This window comes from Musca autumnalis, unplaced genomic scaffold, assembly GCF_047663935.1.
Source record: "Musca autumnalis isolate F117 unplaced genomic scaffold, ASM4766393v1 scaffold_3, whole genome shotgun sequence".
Classification (NCBI taxonomy): Eukaryota; Metazoa; Arthropoda; class Insecta; order Diptera; family Muscidae; genus Musca; species Musca autumnalis.
Window position 1 is genome coordinate 178091867 of NW_027411866.1, and position 18913 is coordinate 178110779.

Genomic DNA, 18913 nt, shown 5'->3' on the forward strand with positions numbered 1-18913 from the left:
GCAATTCTCTCATCAACCGGAGTAAAACTGGATACAAGATTTTTAAGCATTCGGTTTACCATGAATACAACACCTAGCTCATGCTTCGTTTCATGGCAGCTATAATACATTGCGTAATCGTTTGTGATCTTTACGTCTGCCCGATTCCGTCGCACTTCTTGTAAGGCTATAATATCAGCATTGTACTTGTCAAGTACATCCGCCAATGCGTAAACTGTACCTACTCTGTAAAGAGTCCTGACTTTCCAGGTGCAGATTATGGTCCTTAATACGTTTGCGGAGGCCGTCAACTTGATTTTCTTCTTTTTCTTTGTTTTTTTTTTCATAGTAAGCTGGGGCCTAATTACGTGATTCGATTCGATCGAGTATTTGCTCGTGAAAAAGATTTCGACACGATAAAAAAAAAGCGGCATGACGAGATTCGATCGAAATCGTTGATCGAATGTTTCGAGAGTAACCGGTAATCGAACTATGAAAACCTATGTATACTATAGGGAATATTATGAAGGTAGATGTAAAAAAAGGTGTTTTTTGAAAGCAAGAACAAAAAAAAAACCAAAATTATGAATGAAAAATGTAAATATTTGTGGAATTTGTTGAACAATACATTCAATAATAATTTCGGAATGAAGTTGTGCTATGAAAATAAGAAAATTATTAATTCTTGCAAAATCTTTTTGACATTGTTGTAACGGATTGTTGATACATCTACCTTAATAATCCTCTCTCAAAATAAATGAGAGAGAGTTTGGTGGATGTTTTGCATTAGCCTCTCTGAGAGAATATTTCCTTGGTAAACAACGGGGGATGAAATGTTTAAAATGTACTTCCCTTATACAATAAAGGCTATTAATATTAAATATTTTTTTTCCTTTTTCCAGAAATGCTTATTTTTCAGCTTATTTTTTAACAACTGCAGAAGTAATTTTTGGTTAATGATTGCATGCATTTTAATTCTAAATTTATCACAATTTCTCAAAACGACTGCAAAAGACTTTTCCCAATTTCTCTTGTTATATTGTCTAAAAAATGCTGCCAATTATTTGCTAACATCGTTTTTCTTTTATAAAACGACAACAAACAACAATTTTTACATTTTAAACAAAAAGACAATAAGGAAATCTTTCATTTTATTTGTTTACGATAGGTAATTTGGCCTCGAGAAATTACTCGCAAATTTATGCTCAATTACTCGATAATTTTACTCGATAACGAATGTTGTCATCCCAACTTTGAGTACTCAGGTCGAAACAACTCGATATCGAATCACATAATTAGACCCCTGTTTTGACGGGGTGAGTTACTAGCCCAACGCCCAACCCAAGTTTTATCGTTCTTATGGTTGAACGCGCGGCACATGTTAGCTCACTACCTTTAATGGGCGTTAAAGACAGCTCCCCAGGTGACACCACGGGGAGGTCAGTGTCCACTTGAGATGAATGAGGGACCAAGATAAGTCCTGGGCTTTGCCATGTTAAAGCCGGTCAAGACCGTTACTTGGTATCATTCATCCCCTACGTCCAGAGCTCCGAATACTCGCTCGAATTCCACTCGCGAGTGACACTCTTTTCGAATTCGAGCAAGTTGAGGGGGATAATTTGCCCCTTCCCCACCGCCAAACAAAAACTTACCCCACACCCAAATAAAGTAGCTCCACTCCCACCAAAAAAATCCGACTCACAAAAAACTACCACCTCCCCCCAAATTTTCACTCGCGAGTAAATCGGAGCTCTGCCTACGTCACCTAAACAAGTATTCATTGACCAAAAATGTTTTTTTAAATTATTATTATTTTTTTTTTTGTAAATTTTATTTGATAATGAATGATGTTCTAAGTTAGGTTTTATAAATTAATGTTTTATATTCTAATGCCAATAAAACAATTGAATATTATTGTCAGCTTTAATTAAACAATTATAATGTACGCGTACATACATAGTAAAGTATATACCTAAAAAATCCCTGAAGGATTTTTTATAATTTTTGCTAATATTTAAAAAAAGCGATGAAACCTTTAAAGGGGCAACTTAAGACAAAATTTTTCTCCACTGTGAGAGAATACCCACAAAATCTACAAAAAAATAATAATAAACTCAATAAATAAAACAAAAATAAATATATCGTTGATTATGTTTCAGTGATTTTTTTCTTTGTCTTGCATTTTATATCTTAACAAGAATACAATAATTACAATTTGTATATATTATGAAATATATTATAGTTTTTTTATATATAAATAACAAACACTTTTTTGTTTAGATGCATACACGATCGATCACATTAAAAAGGGAGGAAGGAGGTTAGGATGCGAATGACAAACAAAAGAAACAAAAAAGAATAAAACAATAGGTATAATCTATGAATTCCATTGGAACTGGATGTTCATACAAACAATCGACTTTTATGTTACACATATGGCGCAATAATAGGAGCAGTGGGGCCTGCCTACGTTGGGTGGTACAAAATCTATTTGTATTTTTGCATAAATTCAGCATGGAATTTTTGGAATTTGTTCATCATGTCCTTTAATACATCGGTCTGTGGCAAAATAGTACTGCGGAAATGATAAGTACCGGGTTTTTGGCCAAAACCACTGCCAGCAACAATGCAAATACCTAGAAGAAATTTAAAACATTTTGTAATATAAGGTAATTTCAATATATTTCTATTGTGATCAATTTTAGTTACCAGTCGATTCTAAAAGTTCAGATGCATAGAAAACATCAGCAGGTAAGCCCTTTGCCTTGGCGGCTTCAACAGCCTTGGGTGGAATAACAACTTGTGGGAAGACATACATAGCTCCTTGTACTTTATTTACTTTGTAGCCTTCAAAACTGCTGAGTGTTTTATGAACCAATTCGGCGCGTTCCTTTAAAGCACCCAAAATTCCACTTCTTTCCTTAATATATTGATCATAAGATGGCTCGCCGGGCTTAGGGGGATTCACCTACATTATATAAATTTGAAATTGTTAGGTTATTGTGAATTTATAATTCATTAATGGTCTGTATTTACAACTTCTCAGACTATGGGTCATTATTATGGGGGTTTTTAACGATAAGATATAATAATGACCCTATTCATCCTTTATATTTATTATTATTTTTATTATTATATTTTTTAATGAACCCATTTCAGACCTTCTCCGGAAAATATCAAACATTCCGAACTTACCAATGCACTAACAGCCACTTGACCAGCAGTGGTGCCGCACAATGAGGCGGTAATAGATTTCGTTAGCATAGCCATAACCTGTGGGCACATGTTTATGATTTCCATATAACCACCACGAATACCACATTCACCCAAATAACCCTTGGAGGTGGACATAAAACTAGCCAATTCCATTTCACTGTAGGGTGATCCCATTTCAGTCAACACCTTCTTGAAGGAGAAGAATTTCGAATCCTTATCGTAAATATTATCCTGGTACACTTCATCAGCCAAAATGACCAATTTGTTTTTATGGGCAAATTTAATAATTTCTTCAATATTTTGTCTTGTCAAAACTTGGCCAGTGGGATTGCCAGGATTAATGACAACAATGGCACGTGGATTACAGGTCTTTTTGGCTTCATCATAAGAGCGTTGCAACTCGGCAGTAGATAGACTCCAACCAGATTCTTCATCCAAATAGTAATCAACTTTGGTCATGCCGTATTCAGCAATTGTGGCCGAATATAAGGGATATTGGGGAATTGGTACCATAATACCGGGAGCTTTACCATCAACTTTACATCTGTGGAATAGAAAGAAAAAAAAATACAAATTATCTCATTTTCATTTTAATATAATAAATTTAGCTTCCCTTACCTCAACAAGGCCAATACACTCTTAATACCAGGCGAAGCACCAGCTGTCAAGAAAATGTTATGCCAATCACAGGGTACACCATCTCGAGCAGCAATGAAATCTGCAACTTGACGACGAATAACTTCAATACCAGCTGAATCGGTATAAGAACCTACGGAATATCCCTGGCAACCCTCTAGGACAGTTCTGGCACGAGCTTTAACATCTTCAGGATAGTTGGGGGATTTCAACAGTTCAGGATCAAAAGTCAAATTCAAAAGCTGAAAAATTAAAGGTTGCAATAACATTTAAAGGATAACTATTTGGGATGGGAATTTATCTATGATGATTGCGACAATCTCTTTATGATGATAGCGACATTTTTGAAGGAAAATGCAGTTTTTTGTTTACGAACAAAAAAGGAACCCAGTTATGTCTATTTAAAGTAGAAAGGATATGTTTCCGACTCCCCCTGAAGCTCGAATTGGATGGCAGCAACAAGGGCGTCACTTTATGCAGATAAATCTGCACGTTTCACAAATGCTGCTGAACTGCTGCAAACCATCTCGTCCTCAGTTATCAACATCCTAGTTTAGGACCATTATTTATATAAAACAAGTATCAGTCGGCTTTGCCGACAGAGATATACCCTCAGGCTGTGTATATTGAACAATTTTTTCCCAAAATACGTATGTATTTAGGGGATTTTAAAAATGTTGGGCGCTCCAACCACCTCACACGGTGTCATAGGGGGTTTTTGCAACTTTCAGGCTATTTTCTCAGGCAGTATGGATTTGCCCCCTAATGAAACTTGTACCGTCGTATGGAGGGCAGTGAATACAAGTTGCTAAAACAAAAATCAAAGCGATTCGAGATATGGCCCTAAACTGAACTTTTCTGAAATTTGGTGTGGGAGGTACCCGAAGGAGTGGACCGATTGAGTCCATATTGAAACCTTATCTAAGTCTGGTACACATTTCACGATGGACAAAGTATCGGTTACTCCCTTCAAGAGTTATCGTACGCACAAATTTTCCGAACATTTTCGATCTTTTGTGGGGGAGGTACCGGAAGGAGTGGACCGATATAGCCCATCTTCGAACTTAAACTAAGTTTGGGTAAAATATTACGAAAGCCAAATTTTGAACCGAATCGGTTTATCCGTTCGAGAGTTATTGTGCGCTACAGCCAGCCATACTGACAGACGGACGGACATATTTCGTCCAAACATACTTAGGGTCTAAAACCATTATTTCGATGAGGCACATTTTGCCCGTATGAAAATGTATATACCCTGGTTAGCATAAATGCTGAGGGTACAAAAACCCGAACGGCGGTACCGTTCCACGGGGGTTATATCAAAACGTGAACCTATACCAACAATTCTCTGTAAAAATATTTCGCAAGACCTGGCGAAGACTAAATACCAAATATCAGCTACATTGGTTGTTTAATGTTAAAAAACCTAAAACCTTGAAAATACCGAAAATCGGGCGATACCGTTCTATTGGAGCTATATCAAAACGTGGACCTATGTACATAATTTTTATCAGAAAAGTTTTTTGGTCCATTGGGAACCCCTCAATGCAAAATTTCGGCGTATTTGGGCGTGAAACATATGTAAAATCTTCAAAATTCCGAAAATCGGGAGGTATGGTTATATGAGGTCTATATCAAAACGTGGACCTATGTCCATAATTTTTATTGGAAAAGTTTTTTGTAAAGTGAAAACCCTGCATCTCAAAATTCAACCAATTTGGTTGGTTTAGCTAAAATATTCAAAATACCGAAAAATTAAGAAGTACCGTTGCATGGGGACTGTCCCAAAACGTTAACCGACCTTCCCAATTTTTTGCTCTCGACATTGCCAGTGAACTATAGGTATTTATACCAAAATTCATCTGTCAACGCTAACTCCTTTTATATTTGGCCACCGTAGTGCAGCGCTTTTTTGAGGTTATGCGCCTTATCTCGGGAACTATGGACTTGCCCTCGAAAAAAATTACAATGACGTAACGGGGGCCGCACGAGCATCCTGTTACAAAAAATTTCATAACGGTTCGTGAGGTGTCACTAAACTGCACTTATTTCAAATTGCACTTATTTCAATTTCAGACAGACAGACTGACGGACATTTCTAGATCTACTCAATATTGTCTCAAACGGATATCGTACAAACATACTTGGGGTCTAAAACCATTATTTCGACGAGGCACATTTTTGGGCGTATCAAAGTGTATATGGTAAATTTCAAATTTCCTTTACAATTCCATCGAAAAAAAATTAAAAATATTTTTTACAAGCACATTCATGATTTTTGGTACATGGGTTAAGAAAAAAATCGTGGTTTCAAATCTGTTCGCGTTCACAAAATTGGATGCTGCGCCCAAAAGTTATGGGGGGTTTTATTCCCTTATAAAGAAAAAATATTTAAAAATTCCCTTTGTGTTGTAATACCAAAATGTATATATAAATCGGTAACACCATTTAATATCTATCCGTAAACGCCAAAATATTTGCTAAACTTATTTTCATTTTCGCGGAAAATCAAAAAATAATGAAGGAATCTTGGAGTAAATTTTATTTATTCTAACTCAGAGTCCATACAAATCTCTAAAAAATAAATTAAAAACACATCCAGAATCTAGAGAATGACCAGAAAAATGTGAGACCAAAGTTTTGTGGATTAGGATTTTAAATTGCATATTGCAGCTACAACAAAAGACAAAAGTTTATTGTTGGAAAATTATTTCAAGAATATATTTTTTTGTTTAATACGAAAAATTTGAGAACATTTTTTAGGAGTTATTCTACTATTTCGCTAAATTTCCAAACAAAACCTGAATTATTTTGCTAAAACCTCTTCAAGGAAAATAGTTTATCATCGTGAAAGTATATTTGATTAGTGTGATAAGCAATAGAATTAAGAAATAAAGAATGATATTGATGTTACAATCAAAGAAAAAACATAAAAGTTAAAAACTGTGTAACGCGCGAAATAGTTAAAATCAGTTGAGGCGCATGTGCTTTTCGCATAGAGCGAGTGCATCTCTGTCAATATGTTTGCATTTTTCCATGTTTCATTCAGCGACCAAAGTGCGCCATCAGTTGCATCTTACTACACCAAAATGCTTCATGTGGGTACAAATAACGCGATATTCATATGATAATAAGGCGCATCCGATTTCAGTGACCCCCTGTTAAAAATACGTCAATAAGACAAATTTTATACATATTGGTCAAGAACCGCGGATGTGCTACCTGATTCTTTTTTTGGTTAAATACGAATACTACTCCCGAATCTCTGTAATTTATGACACACCTTTTTGACAAATATTATAATCGCGTATAAAGGATTCCATTTATGTAAAAAATTTTAAGGGAAATCGCGGTTTAGTATGCGGATTAGTCAAAATAAAATTTTGCTTATTTTCCTATTTTCAGGGTATCTATATCAGCGGTTTTAGTAGATAGATTTGAAAGCGGAAGGGTTCATTAGATCCGTCGCGTAAAAAAACTAAAATCACGCGGGGTTCAAGGGTACCTGATTCACAGGTGTAAATTTTGAAGCCAAAAAATAGGTTTTTGAAGAAAATTTACGCACTAAAATTTCGACTTTGGACTCCTATTACTAGGGAGCTGTATGAAGCACACTCATGAGATATACATCAAACGACGTGGAATCACGAGTTCTACAATCCAATAAATAGTTTGGGTAATTATCTGGTTGCGCCCTCCAATTATAAGAAAAGTTCAAAAAACCCAGATTTCAAAACTTCAAAAAGTCAGCATCAATTTTAGGGGGATGCAGTGTATATATCGAAAAGTCATACATTAGAACCATGTTGCCCAAGGGGTATTCTTCAATTCTTTCTTTGAGCTTAGGTCTGAATTTTCCGTGGTTTGACCAGAAATCAAGAAAGAACACAAAAAAACTTGTAAACTTCAACACATTTTTACCCATTTTTTAATATTACCACGAACACAGCTTCCACATAAATTATTTGTTATGGTTCATTTTATGCGACCCCGGCTAAAACACTTCAATTAATATAAATATATTCATATTGTATAAAATATATTAACAGTTCGCGACTTATTAAATGGTGAACCTCAACATCAACGATTGTAAAACATTTTTGAATATTACCATATACCCTCTTTAGCCTAAAGGCTGAGGGTATAATTAAGGTGAATGACGTAAGCGGAAATATTTATACTGTGTTCTGCGCCTCAAATGGGGACTAGGTGACAACGAGTATAGTTGCTAATTAGAACCTAAATTTATAGCAGAGGTGACTCACCATGGTACAAAGGAATGAAGCCTTCAACAGACCTTTAATCTGGTCTTCGTTTTACATGTCGACCAAGCAAGGTCAAGCAGAAGCTGTTGGATGAGATGGGGAGCATAGGTCTGGTTATCCTTTTAAAAAATTTACACATACTACAACAATAATTGACAAAAAATTGGTAGTGGAACGTATGGAACAATTTCCAATTCAAAATATTGGCTTAAGGCAGTTTAAAGGCCTTGGTACATAAGCATCCTAGCCTGCTTGCCTTGCTTGCTTACTTCAATTCTGACAAGGTAAACAGGTAAAGCTGCTTATGTACCCTGGCTTAAGGGCTCCCTCAAGAATCGTTTTGACATTTTTACCGGTCCTGTTTACAGCAATATGTTTTTCGTGGGCAATACTATGCGTCCTGATAAATATATATAAACTCTAAAATCCTTCCGTTGTTGTTGTTACAGTGTTTCTTGTATGTTTGTGTGTTCGTTCTGGCTCTGGGTCTATCTCCAGTTCCTGGAAAGTGGCTGCTTCGATGGGATGTAATCACAGATCAACTGGAGTTAGATGAGTAGGTTTGGTAGGGCAGTGAAAACGTGCAGTGTGTTGTGCGGGCCAATTCCGCATGCTTTACAGATGTTTTACATGGTGCGATCGATCTTTGCCCTATAAGTATTAAGGATACCGCAATATATCGAACGTACTCTGGGTTGTTGTGGCAGCTGACGCTCCTCAGCTGCGATATATGCACTCCGATGACTTTATTCACACAACACGGTGTGCCTTAACCAAATTTAAATGGAAGGAAGGTGCTTAGACCTGGGAAGTTTTTGCAGATTCTGTAACTACAATGCTCATAGATGAGAAATATCAAGAAACAAAAAAATCGCCGGAGGGATTTTCTAATAATTCGCGATTTAAGTTCACATTTTTAGGGGTTCTTTAGGTTTTCACGATTTTGTTTGGAAACCGCGAGTCCTATGTAAATGGGTCTAAAGAAAATGTTGTAGCTGTGAAAATTCTCCAAGAGATTGACCTTTATGATATTTTCGCAGGTTTTACCTTTTTTGAGATATAGAAGTTCAAATTGAGACAAAGCACTGACTGTATCGCCTCCTTATAAAACAATATCATGCTCAGTGCGCCTTAACTAACTTTTGATGAAAAACGCTTACATATGGGAAGATTTTTTGGATTCTGAAACAGCAATGTTCATAGATAAGAAAAATAAAAAAAAAAAAAAACAGAAAAAAAAATCGCCGGAGCGACTTTTAAATAAATCGCGATCAAAATTCACAATTTTAGGGTTGATTTTGCTTGGAAACCGCAAGTCGTATCGAAATAAGCCTAAAGAAAATGTTGTAGCTGTGAAAACTCTTTACAAGACTGACCTTTAGGTTTTTTCGTAGGTTTTAGCATTTTTGAGATATATGTAGATGTTCAGTTCAATTTTTTAGGTTTTTATCTTAAGTCTTCAAGATTTTGCTTGGAAACCGCAAGTCATGTCAAAATGGGTCTAAAGAAAATGTTAAAGCTGTGAAACTTCTCTACAGGGTTGGATGATTTATTTTTTCCTAGGTTGTACCATTTTCAAGATATATAAGTTTAATTTGGGAAATTGCAGTAATGACATTGTTTTATAAGGAGGCGATACAGTCAGTGCATTATCTCAATTTGAACTTCTATCTGTCAAAAACAGTAATAAAATCTACGAAAATATCGTAAAGGTCTATCTTATGGAGAATTTTCACAGCTACAACATATTCTTTAGGCCCATTTACATAGGACTCGCGGTTTCCAAGCAAAATCGTGAAAACCTAAAGAAACCCTAAAAATGTGAACTTAAATCGCGATTTATTTGAAAATCCCTCCGGCGATTTTTTTTGTTTCTTTATATTTCTCATCTATGAGCATTGTAGTTTCAGAATCTGCAAAAACTTCCCAGGCGTAAGCACCTTCCATTTAAAATTAGTTAAGGCGCACCGTGACAATATTTGCTTATGGCCTTAGCAACTGCGTTCGTGTGAATGCTATTTAAACCTGCTTGATATGCCTGTTGATCTAGCGGTTCTCTCTATTGTATCGTTGGACCTTTTCCTCTAATACTCTTTGATGTGCCTGGGTGTATCGCGCCTTCCCGCCAGATGGTGATTGTGATGGCTCTCACGATAACACACGAGAAAGTTCTGCAAAGAAAGTATCTCATTGTGTTGCTGTACTGGAAGAATCTTTGCCTCCTCATGTAGATGGTCCACTGAAGACATTAGGATGCATTCTGACAATTTTGAATCTTTTTCCATTGCGTATCACATAAATTCGGTGACCAAATTGGCCCCGCATAGCTTACCACAGACCGATCTATCCTTCTGTGACCAATTAAACTGTTTGATGGCCGCGATAACTATCGAAAGGAGTGACCCCCAAAATGTACTATGTCCGTCCATTCATTCAGTTATCTATTCTGCAAAAGTTCAAGAGTTTTGCGTTTTAATCCAAATGAAATTTATTAGCAACACGTAAGCATTTGTTCGTAACATCCACTAATCGTTAAGATAAACCCCAAAAGTATCGATATTTTTGGCGGTAAGTTTATACGTGCTGTTTTGAGTGTGAATATAACTCCCAACTTATGTATTCCAGAACATCATCGAGAGTTCACTTTAGAATTTATCTCTTGAGGTACAAAAGAGAGGGTTGTGTTTGCCGAATGCAATAAATTTTTGTTTAAATGGATGAAGTTTAAAATGAATAATGACTAATAATGGTACCAATTTTTTTTTTATCAAAACATACCTGTCTGAGGAAGGTAATGGGCTTTTGTCCCATAGCATGGCAATCACCAATATTGGCGCGGATAACATAGTCGAAAGGTTTTTTCGCACCCTGAAAGAAAAAATATAAAATTCCATAAAAACAAAAATGAATTAAAAATTTGTTGTATTAAAACTTAAAGGTAGTATATAAAATTAATGGTAAGATTATGTTTTTTCAAACTGAATCTGTTCGAAAAATCCAACTAATATCCAATTTGTAACTAAATATATAAGCGGTATCATTCCATAAACCAAAAAATAGTATTATGTAGTATATATATAATCTGTATCACTTCTACCTTCTTGTATCGTCGTGTTATATGCACGTCTAATCATTTAAAAAATACATATCAATTATCAATTTTTATGCAAAATTCATGATAATTGATTGACGATTGCATCGTTTTTTTGTAATTGAATGCGGCGGCAATAACAATAGCGATCGTTTTAAAGACAATTACCTAAACAAATAACTTTCAAACAACCTTAAATAGGAAACCCCACACAGGCGGATGGTTGCAAAATGTGAACGATCGAACACATGAATAGTGGCAAAACAAATAAATATGGGAAAAAAATGTTAAAAATCGTAAAATAATACGTTTGTGGTTGTGTTATTTTGCGAAATAAAAATAATTTCACACAAAACACATGAGTAAACGTTATACAGAAAATTAAGTACCCAAATAGAACAATATTAGGATAATAGGTGTAATTTTTTTTAAGCAATGGACAATTTTTAAATGCTGCTACGATCTTCAAGTCTAGGCTAGAGAGCTAAAGATTTCAAAAATACATATATATGTATATAGCAAATCCAGTTTGAGAATGTTGGGTCAAAAAATGCAATTCAGTTTAAGCCACAAAGGTCAATCCACAGAACGTGTCATTAATGAAATAAGAGCAATATATCTGTTTGTTAAGCTTCCATTTTTAATAGTAAATAATTTTGAATGGCATGGGTAATTTAATAGCTCACTCACTTTAATATTAAATTACCCGTTGAGTAAGTGATGTAGCAAAGTTGTTTACATTTGCCCAGTTATTTTTTGTTTTCATTCACAAGTGCAAATATTGTTTGAACAATTTTGTAATTTTCTCATTTCATTGAGAAATGAGAAAATTGTTGCGCAAAAAAAAACCAAAATGCCACAAGTTCTTCCAGTGTTCCGTTCGGAATTACGATAACCCATTTATAGCACAACGTTGTATATTATATGTTATTTTATTATATACAGTAAAATATTTATATGCAGATATGATAAGCGTTAGCAACAGGCGTGAATGTGCTTACTGTCATTGTTTATCAAATGACAGACAAGTAGGTTTGTTTGTTTGTTTTGGAAAGTAGTAGATAGGGGCAAATAAGAAGCAATAATTATTTAATAAGTGTGAAATAAACAATTAATTTATTAATATTGATTTAATAAAAAACTAATATGATCTAAATCTAATTTGGATACGGCTCAAGTGTTTTAGTTTTTTTTACAATAATTTTTAGAACCTAGGCAATAACTTAGTCAATGGTCCTATACACACAAACTTGTAAATCTTTTACATTTTATAAAGGGAAAGATAACATTTGTAAAAGTTGTAGATTGTGGTAGGTTCTGGTAAAATTATAACCCTCAAAGTATATTCAGCATATTAAACTCATTGCAGAACACAAATTATGAACAGGAACATTATTAAAATCGGCTTCAAAGTCGTATCACGCAATGAAATTCTCAATTAAATAGAATTAAAAGGATCGACACGGTGCGTCTTAGCTAACGTTAAATGAGGATCCTGAAGCTACAATGTTCATAGATTTGAAAAATAAATCCCGGTCAAAGGTCAGTCACATTTTTAAGATTTTCTAAGTTTTCAGGATTTTGCTTGAAAACGGAAAGTCCTATCGAAATGGGAATAGAGAAAATGATTTAGCTGTTGTTGTTATAGCAGCATGAAACCTAGGTAGAAGCATAGGTTTGATGCTGGGTTGCCTGCAGCTGGTCGAAACACAATGGTTTCGGGTCAATCCGGTTCGAAAGAACCCGCTGCCGTGGAATTGTGTGAAAATTTTCTACACGATTGACTTCTACGTTTTTTCCTAGGTTTTACTATTTTTGAGATATAAAAGTTATAATTGGGATAGTGAACTGACTTGATCGCCTGCCTGAAAATGTGTTAAGGATGATAGGTTGTGATACCTTTAAAGGGTAGACAAGACTTATTGTAAAATTTTGGCTAGAAGAACCAGGGATGCCAACTGTTCCGAGGTAAAAATCGCTACAGCCACATACGCACCATAGGTCTGTAGCGATTTTTACCTTAAAACAGTTGACATTCCTGCTGAAACAGTGGTTTTTGTACGTCAAAAATCACCACAAGTAGCGGGAAAACCACCAAGTTGACACCCCTGAGAAGAACACATTCCCCTTCAATGACATTATTGTCCATTCAGATGCCAAATTGTGTGCAGCAAAGTTCTGCCGCTAACTTTTTTAGCATTCATCCTTGCAGAACAAGTCCAGGCGAGCTGTATTCCTTAGATGAAAATCACTTAAGTGTACTTTGCAGACATTCTCCTACATATTCAGTGAAATTGAGATAATTGTCTTAAAGTCCAACCATGCAAAATTCCATTGTAATGTTAAAGAAGTTGGAAGCAAATTTTTTAATCTACTGGAATGGTTTAAGACTTGGAACAGTAATTTTCCGAATATTTGGAAGGTGGCTCATATAATTTCCATTCTAAAGCCAAACAAATCCGCTACCAATGGAGAATTGTACCGTCTGATCTCCCTTCATTCACCTGTAGCAAAAGTTTTAGACTCCCTGTTACTTACATCTCTGAAATGGCATTTCCACGTTGCATCACATTAAGATGATTTCAGGGAAACCATATCAGCGACGACCACCCGAACGGAATATTGTGGCAGCAATTGGATATGGTCAACCATTCCATGCGGATTTCTGACAAACAATTCCACTCTTCCTAATGATGTCAAGCGTTAGATTGCTAAGTACCCAAAGGGTGGGCAAGATTTCTTTGAATTACGAGGTTAAAAATCGAAGTTCCGCATGATTAAAAAGGGAATTTCCGCAAGAAGGAGAACTGTCACCCAATTTTTTTTTAAATTTGTCTTGTAAATCGCCCCTTCCATCAGCAGATGTTTTGGTGGTGTTGTATGCGGGTTAAGGTATTTAGCCACCATCACAAATTTCTTCCGGGAGCGCAATCTAAAATTATCTTCGTCAAAGTTTACAGTGTCTAAACCCACCTTGATATTTTTGTCGATGAAAGACGTAAACCAACTCGTCATAATCCAACAATTTTTTCACTTCTCTTCGCACGCCACCCACATCAACCAGAAAGCGAAGAAATTCATAAAAGCATTAGCCGGCACAAATTTCTTCCGGGAGCGCAATTTACAGTTATCTTCGTCAAAGCCTACTGTGTCAAAATACACTTTGATATTTTCATCAATGACAGACGCCACACACTTCGCTTAGCACGCCACCCACCAAAAAGAGAAATCCAGGAATAAAGCTATAAAAGCATTAGCCAGTGATAGCCATTGGTCGCTCTGTCTTCAATTATCTTGCCCCGGTCTGAACTTCCTACCTGACCGACACACAATGAAGAATTCTGCAAACGTCCCAAAATAATGCTCTCCGATTTGCTACGGCTTGCATCTAAATCACAAATGTGAATAATCTTTATGAGGAGGCCAGGATGCTGTCGAACGCGGCATAATGTGTTGTTGATTAGACAGTACCAGTTGACTAGACGGTAGCTGTTGTTAGCCGATTCGACCTTACTAACATGTTATTTTTGAAGATTCGCCATCTAGACGTCAGTCTGTAAGGACTTCAGGTGTTATCGTGTTATTGGACCTCATCTGGCTGTTGATAGTGAACTCACTGAAGATTTTGCATTAACAGGCGCTCTAAGAAGCCATAAATGGCTACAGATGCAACTAAGCCCTTAAGCAACATCCTCCGGCAATGGCACAACTAAGATCCGGATTCAGAAACATACTCATCTTAGACGAGGTGGATCGAAGCAGGTTAAAGTTCGGTCAGTCGGCCCTCTACAAGGGCGTGAAGGTTATCAGTTGTGAGAATAAGGAGTTAGTTGATTTCATTAAGCCCACAATTGATGGCCTATATCCCCTTTGGGAGGGGGCAGGCTGGCGGCAGTTGGCGTTGCCGAGATTCCGTGTGGGATGATCATCACTTCGGCATGGGTTCCTCCTCCATATATGGAGCTGGAAAAAATACTTACGTTATTCGACAAGCAGAACGACAGTCTTCGGATGGAAAACTGGAGAATTCTTAGTTCCTTTCGGAAGAACTGCGGTCTGGTTATAGAATTCGTAACCGATAATAGTGAGGAGGCATATCTCCGCAGTCGAGAGGGCGTGCTTAATTTTGGATTAGAAAGGATGTGCTTCAAAATTCCTCCAAAACACCAGTTGTTGTTGTTGTTGTAACAGTGTTTTTGTTATGTTTATATGTTCGTTCCTCTGTTCAATCTGGCTCTGAGTCTATCTCCAGTTCCAGAAAAGTGGCTGCTTCGATGGGATGTAGCCACAGATCCACAGGAGTTAGATGGGTAGGTTTGGCGGGGCAGTTAAAAATGTGTTGTGTGTCCTGCGGGCCCATGCCGCATACTGGGCATATGTCTTACACGGCGCGATCGATTTCCGCCCAATACGAATTTAGGCGACTGCAATATCCCAGGCGTAGTTGAGCCAAAACTACCCTGGTTTGTCGTGGCAGCTAACGCTCCTCAGCTGCGATAGATGAAGGATGTACTCCGAGTACTTTATTCACACTATAATTGCTTAAGGTCTTGGCAACTGCGTCAGGGTGAATGCTATTCAATCCTGCTTGATATGCTTGTTGATCTAGGGGTTCTCTCCTGTATCGTTGGACCTCTCCCTCTAGAGCATGGATATCCTTCCTGATCTCCCTGAATGGGACGGGCCCACCCACAAGATGGTGATTGGGATGGCTCATACGACAACATCCAAGCAGGTACTGCAACGAAAGCATCTCATTGTGTTGCTTTACAGGAAGAATGTTTGCCTCCTCATGTAGGTGGTCCCCTGAAGATTTGAGGAGGCACCTGTCGCTGTTCTCATGGCGGCATTCTGGCACCAGTAGGAGGTTGTTGTTGTTGTTGAAGCAGCATGAAGCCCACATCGAAGCATAGGTTTGAGGCTGGGTTGGCAGCCGCAGGCCGAAGGACTATGGGTTCCGGTCAATCCGGTACGAAAGAACCTGCTGCAGTGGGATTGACCAGTAGGAGGTAAGCAGCAACAGCTCAGTGTGGTACAGATTAATTTGCATCATCGTAGAACTGCTGCTGCCAGACTCCTTCTAACTCTCTCGACATCAAATATAGATATCGGTCTGATCTAGGAACCTTACTTGTATAACAATAAGGATGCCGCATTGAGCAATAACAACTACACTGCATTGTTGCTGCCTCGAACGGAGGCAATGTGAGAATATGTGTGGTTGCAAAAAAGAGACTAAAATTCCAATTTCAGCAGAGGATACATTACGGACATAAGGATGGACAGAGGTCACATTAAACCATCATAATGGCCTCTGTGTACATGCCTTATGAAGATCCCTACCCACCTAACGACATAGTGGAGGAACTGATGGAAGAAATGGGGAGCATATGCTACGTTATCCTTGGATGTGACGCAAATGCTCATTACTACCTTTAGGGAAATAGCGATACTAACACCATTTTCAAATTTATTCTAAAGAAGTTGTAATAGGGGTACCACACCGACTTTCCAAAATAGGGTTAGAGGGAAAGTCATTGACATAATACTTAGAAATACGGGCGACTACGATGTTAGGGACTGGTGGGTATCGTAAGAGTGCTCTTTCTCAGATCACAAGATGATATTCTTCACCATCCCTAAAACAAAGGAGAGACAGAAATCGTACAGGAATCCCAGGAGAACAAACTGGGAGAAGTTCAAATCCCCATACGACTTCGAACTGGGTAATGCCAAAGGTTTGCTTTCAGCAAAGTTGGTCGAGGGAACTGTAAATGTCCTGAGCAAGACTATCCTGAGATACTATGAGGACTCTTGTCCAATCCCCTACCCTGAGAAGAGATCTCATCGGTATGGTTGAATAAAGATCTAGCTGATCCTTGCAAGGCATCCCAGAGAAACGACCAGATTACGAACCGAAGCCATAATTTTCAATCTAGACAACTGTCTTCCATATTGTCGTAAGTCCATATCTACATTAGGCAATTTTTCTTGCGGCTATTGTCAGGAAAATTGCCTAATGCAGATATGGACTATCTTTGAAAGACAGAAGAGAAACATCCATAACAGATTTTTTTCAATAATTAAAATCGCGGAAAATATTTTCCAAATCCAAAATCGTGGCGAAATACTTTTTGAAGCAACAGAAACGTTTGACATTAAATGAAGGTGAAGAGTACATAGTACTTTTTTTGCAAATGTTTGGATGTTAATGTCAATCAAATTTTTAAATAAGAATAGCACTAAGACTCCCAAATATCTCAAAATTTAGTCTATTGTGGGTACATTTAACAAATAAACTTAACGAGTGCATAATAAAATTATTTAATAAAATAAAATTGAAATTATATGCCATAATGTCTCCACAGATAAGTGACTTTCATATATCATATCATTAATAAAAACCTTGGGATTTGAAAGAATTAAATTGTTGCGGCTATGCTTCTATAACGGCTCATGCAGACTTTCAAAATTCTAGAGGTCAAACATGGACCTCTGGAATGATTTGATTTGTTCACTTTATAAATGAATCTATGCGAATTTCAAATGTCTACACATGTTGAAGTATTTAAGTATGTTTGTTATGGATAACCAGACAGACAATAAGTCAGACAAGGCATTTTGTTGCCAACAAAGAAAATGAACCAAACAACCATTGCATTCGACAAAAGTCAAAGAGACAACACAATAACCATGAAAAAAGAAACTGCTACGTCACAATTGTGTTTTACTAGCAGATACTTAAAATAAAATTACACATATAATGCCGCCACATTTAACTGTGGGATCGTTTAGAACAAATTTTCCTTAAAAGTCTCTCAAACAAAATCACTAATTTGAGACTAATTTTTCTTTTTTCTAATGCTGAACGGTAAAATAATGGCTTACGAATACAATTTGATTTTTTTTTCATCTATAAACATTGTAGTTTCAGAATCCGCAAAAACTTCCCAGGTGTAAGTATATAATAATAATTGTTCCACAAACATCCCAGGCGGGACAAGAAGACTTCTCTCATATCAATGAATGCACCCCGATTCATATTAGCTCAATGATATGGGACCTACAGTTTATCGCCGAGTCCGAACGGCGTGCCCTAAGACACCACTTGTAGAGAAGTTTTACATGGCTGAAAAACTCAGGAAATGTCGCAAACATTACTGAGGGGTATTTTACCACCATTGAAAATTTGATGTTGCCTGGCCGGGGAATCGAACCCACGACCTTCTGTGTGCAAGGCGGGCCATTGGTGCAATTGCACCACGGTGGCACCCATATAAGTGTAAGTACCTTTCATTTAAATTTAGTTCAGGCGCACCGTGAATAGATTTCCGTCGCTATATACATTAGGGCGGTCCAGAAAACAAATGACAACATTTTTTTGAAAGCCTAATTTTTTCCATATCATCCAAAAACCTTATACATGGAATTTTATTGCGATCGGTTAACGTTAATCCGTGCCATCAGAGGGATCTTTGTACACTTCCCTTTATACCCTTTTATTTATCACATATTTTGATTGAGTTTCTTGAGCCACTGTAATCAGTTCTATATTCATTATTATACATTCACACACCATATGTTCCACATTTTGTTGTAGTTACTGTATGTCTATTCAATGCCAAACAACAGACTATAGCGCAAAATGCAATTTTAGTAATATTTCATTACCAAAAAAAAAGAATAAAAAACAAACGTCATGCTCAAAAAATGCACAAAAAATACG

General features: G+C 36.8%; 1 protein-coding gene across 2 annotated transcripts in view; it reads right to left on the bottom strand.

Moving 5' to 3' along the window:
• Positions 1–2118: 2118 nt before the first annotated feature.
• LOC141398544 (alanine aminotransferase 1) overlaps positions 2119–18913 on the bottom strand; it is a 50706-nt gene continuing 33911 nt past the window's right edge. For both annotated transcript variants that reach the window (XM_073975908.1, XM_073975907.1), the window contains exons 3-7: positions 10875–10964; positions 3814–4073; positions 3175–3739; positions 2689–2947; positions 2119–2615 (exon numbers count right to left, since the gene is read on the bottom strand). In XM_073975908.1, coding sequence (XP_073832009.1) covers positions 2467–2615; positions 2689–2947; positions 3175–3739; positions 3814–4073; positions 10875–10964 — 1323 coding nt within the window. In that variant the 3' untranslated portion in view covers positions 2119–2466. The remainder of the gene's footprint in view (positions 2616–2688; positions 2948–3174; positions 3740–3813; positions 4074–10874; positions 10965–18913) is intronic.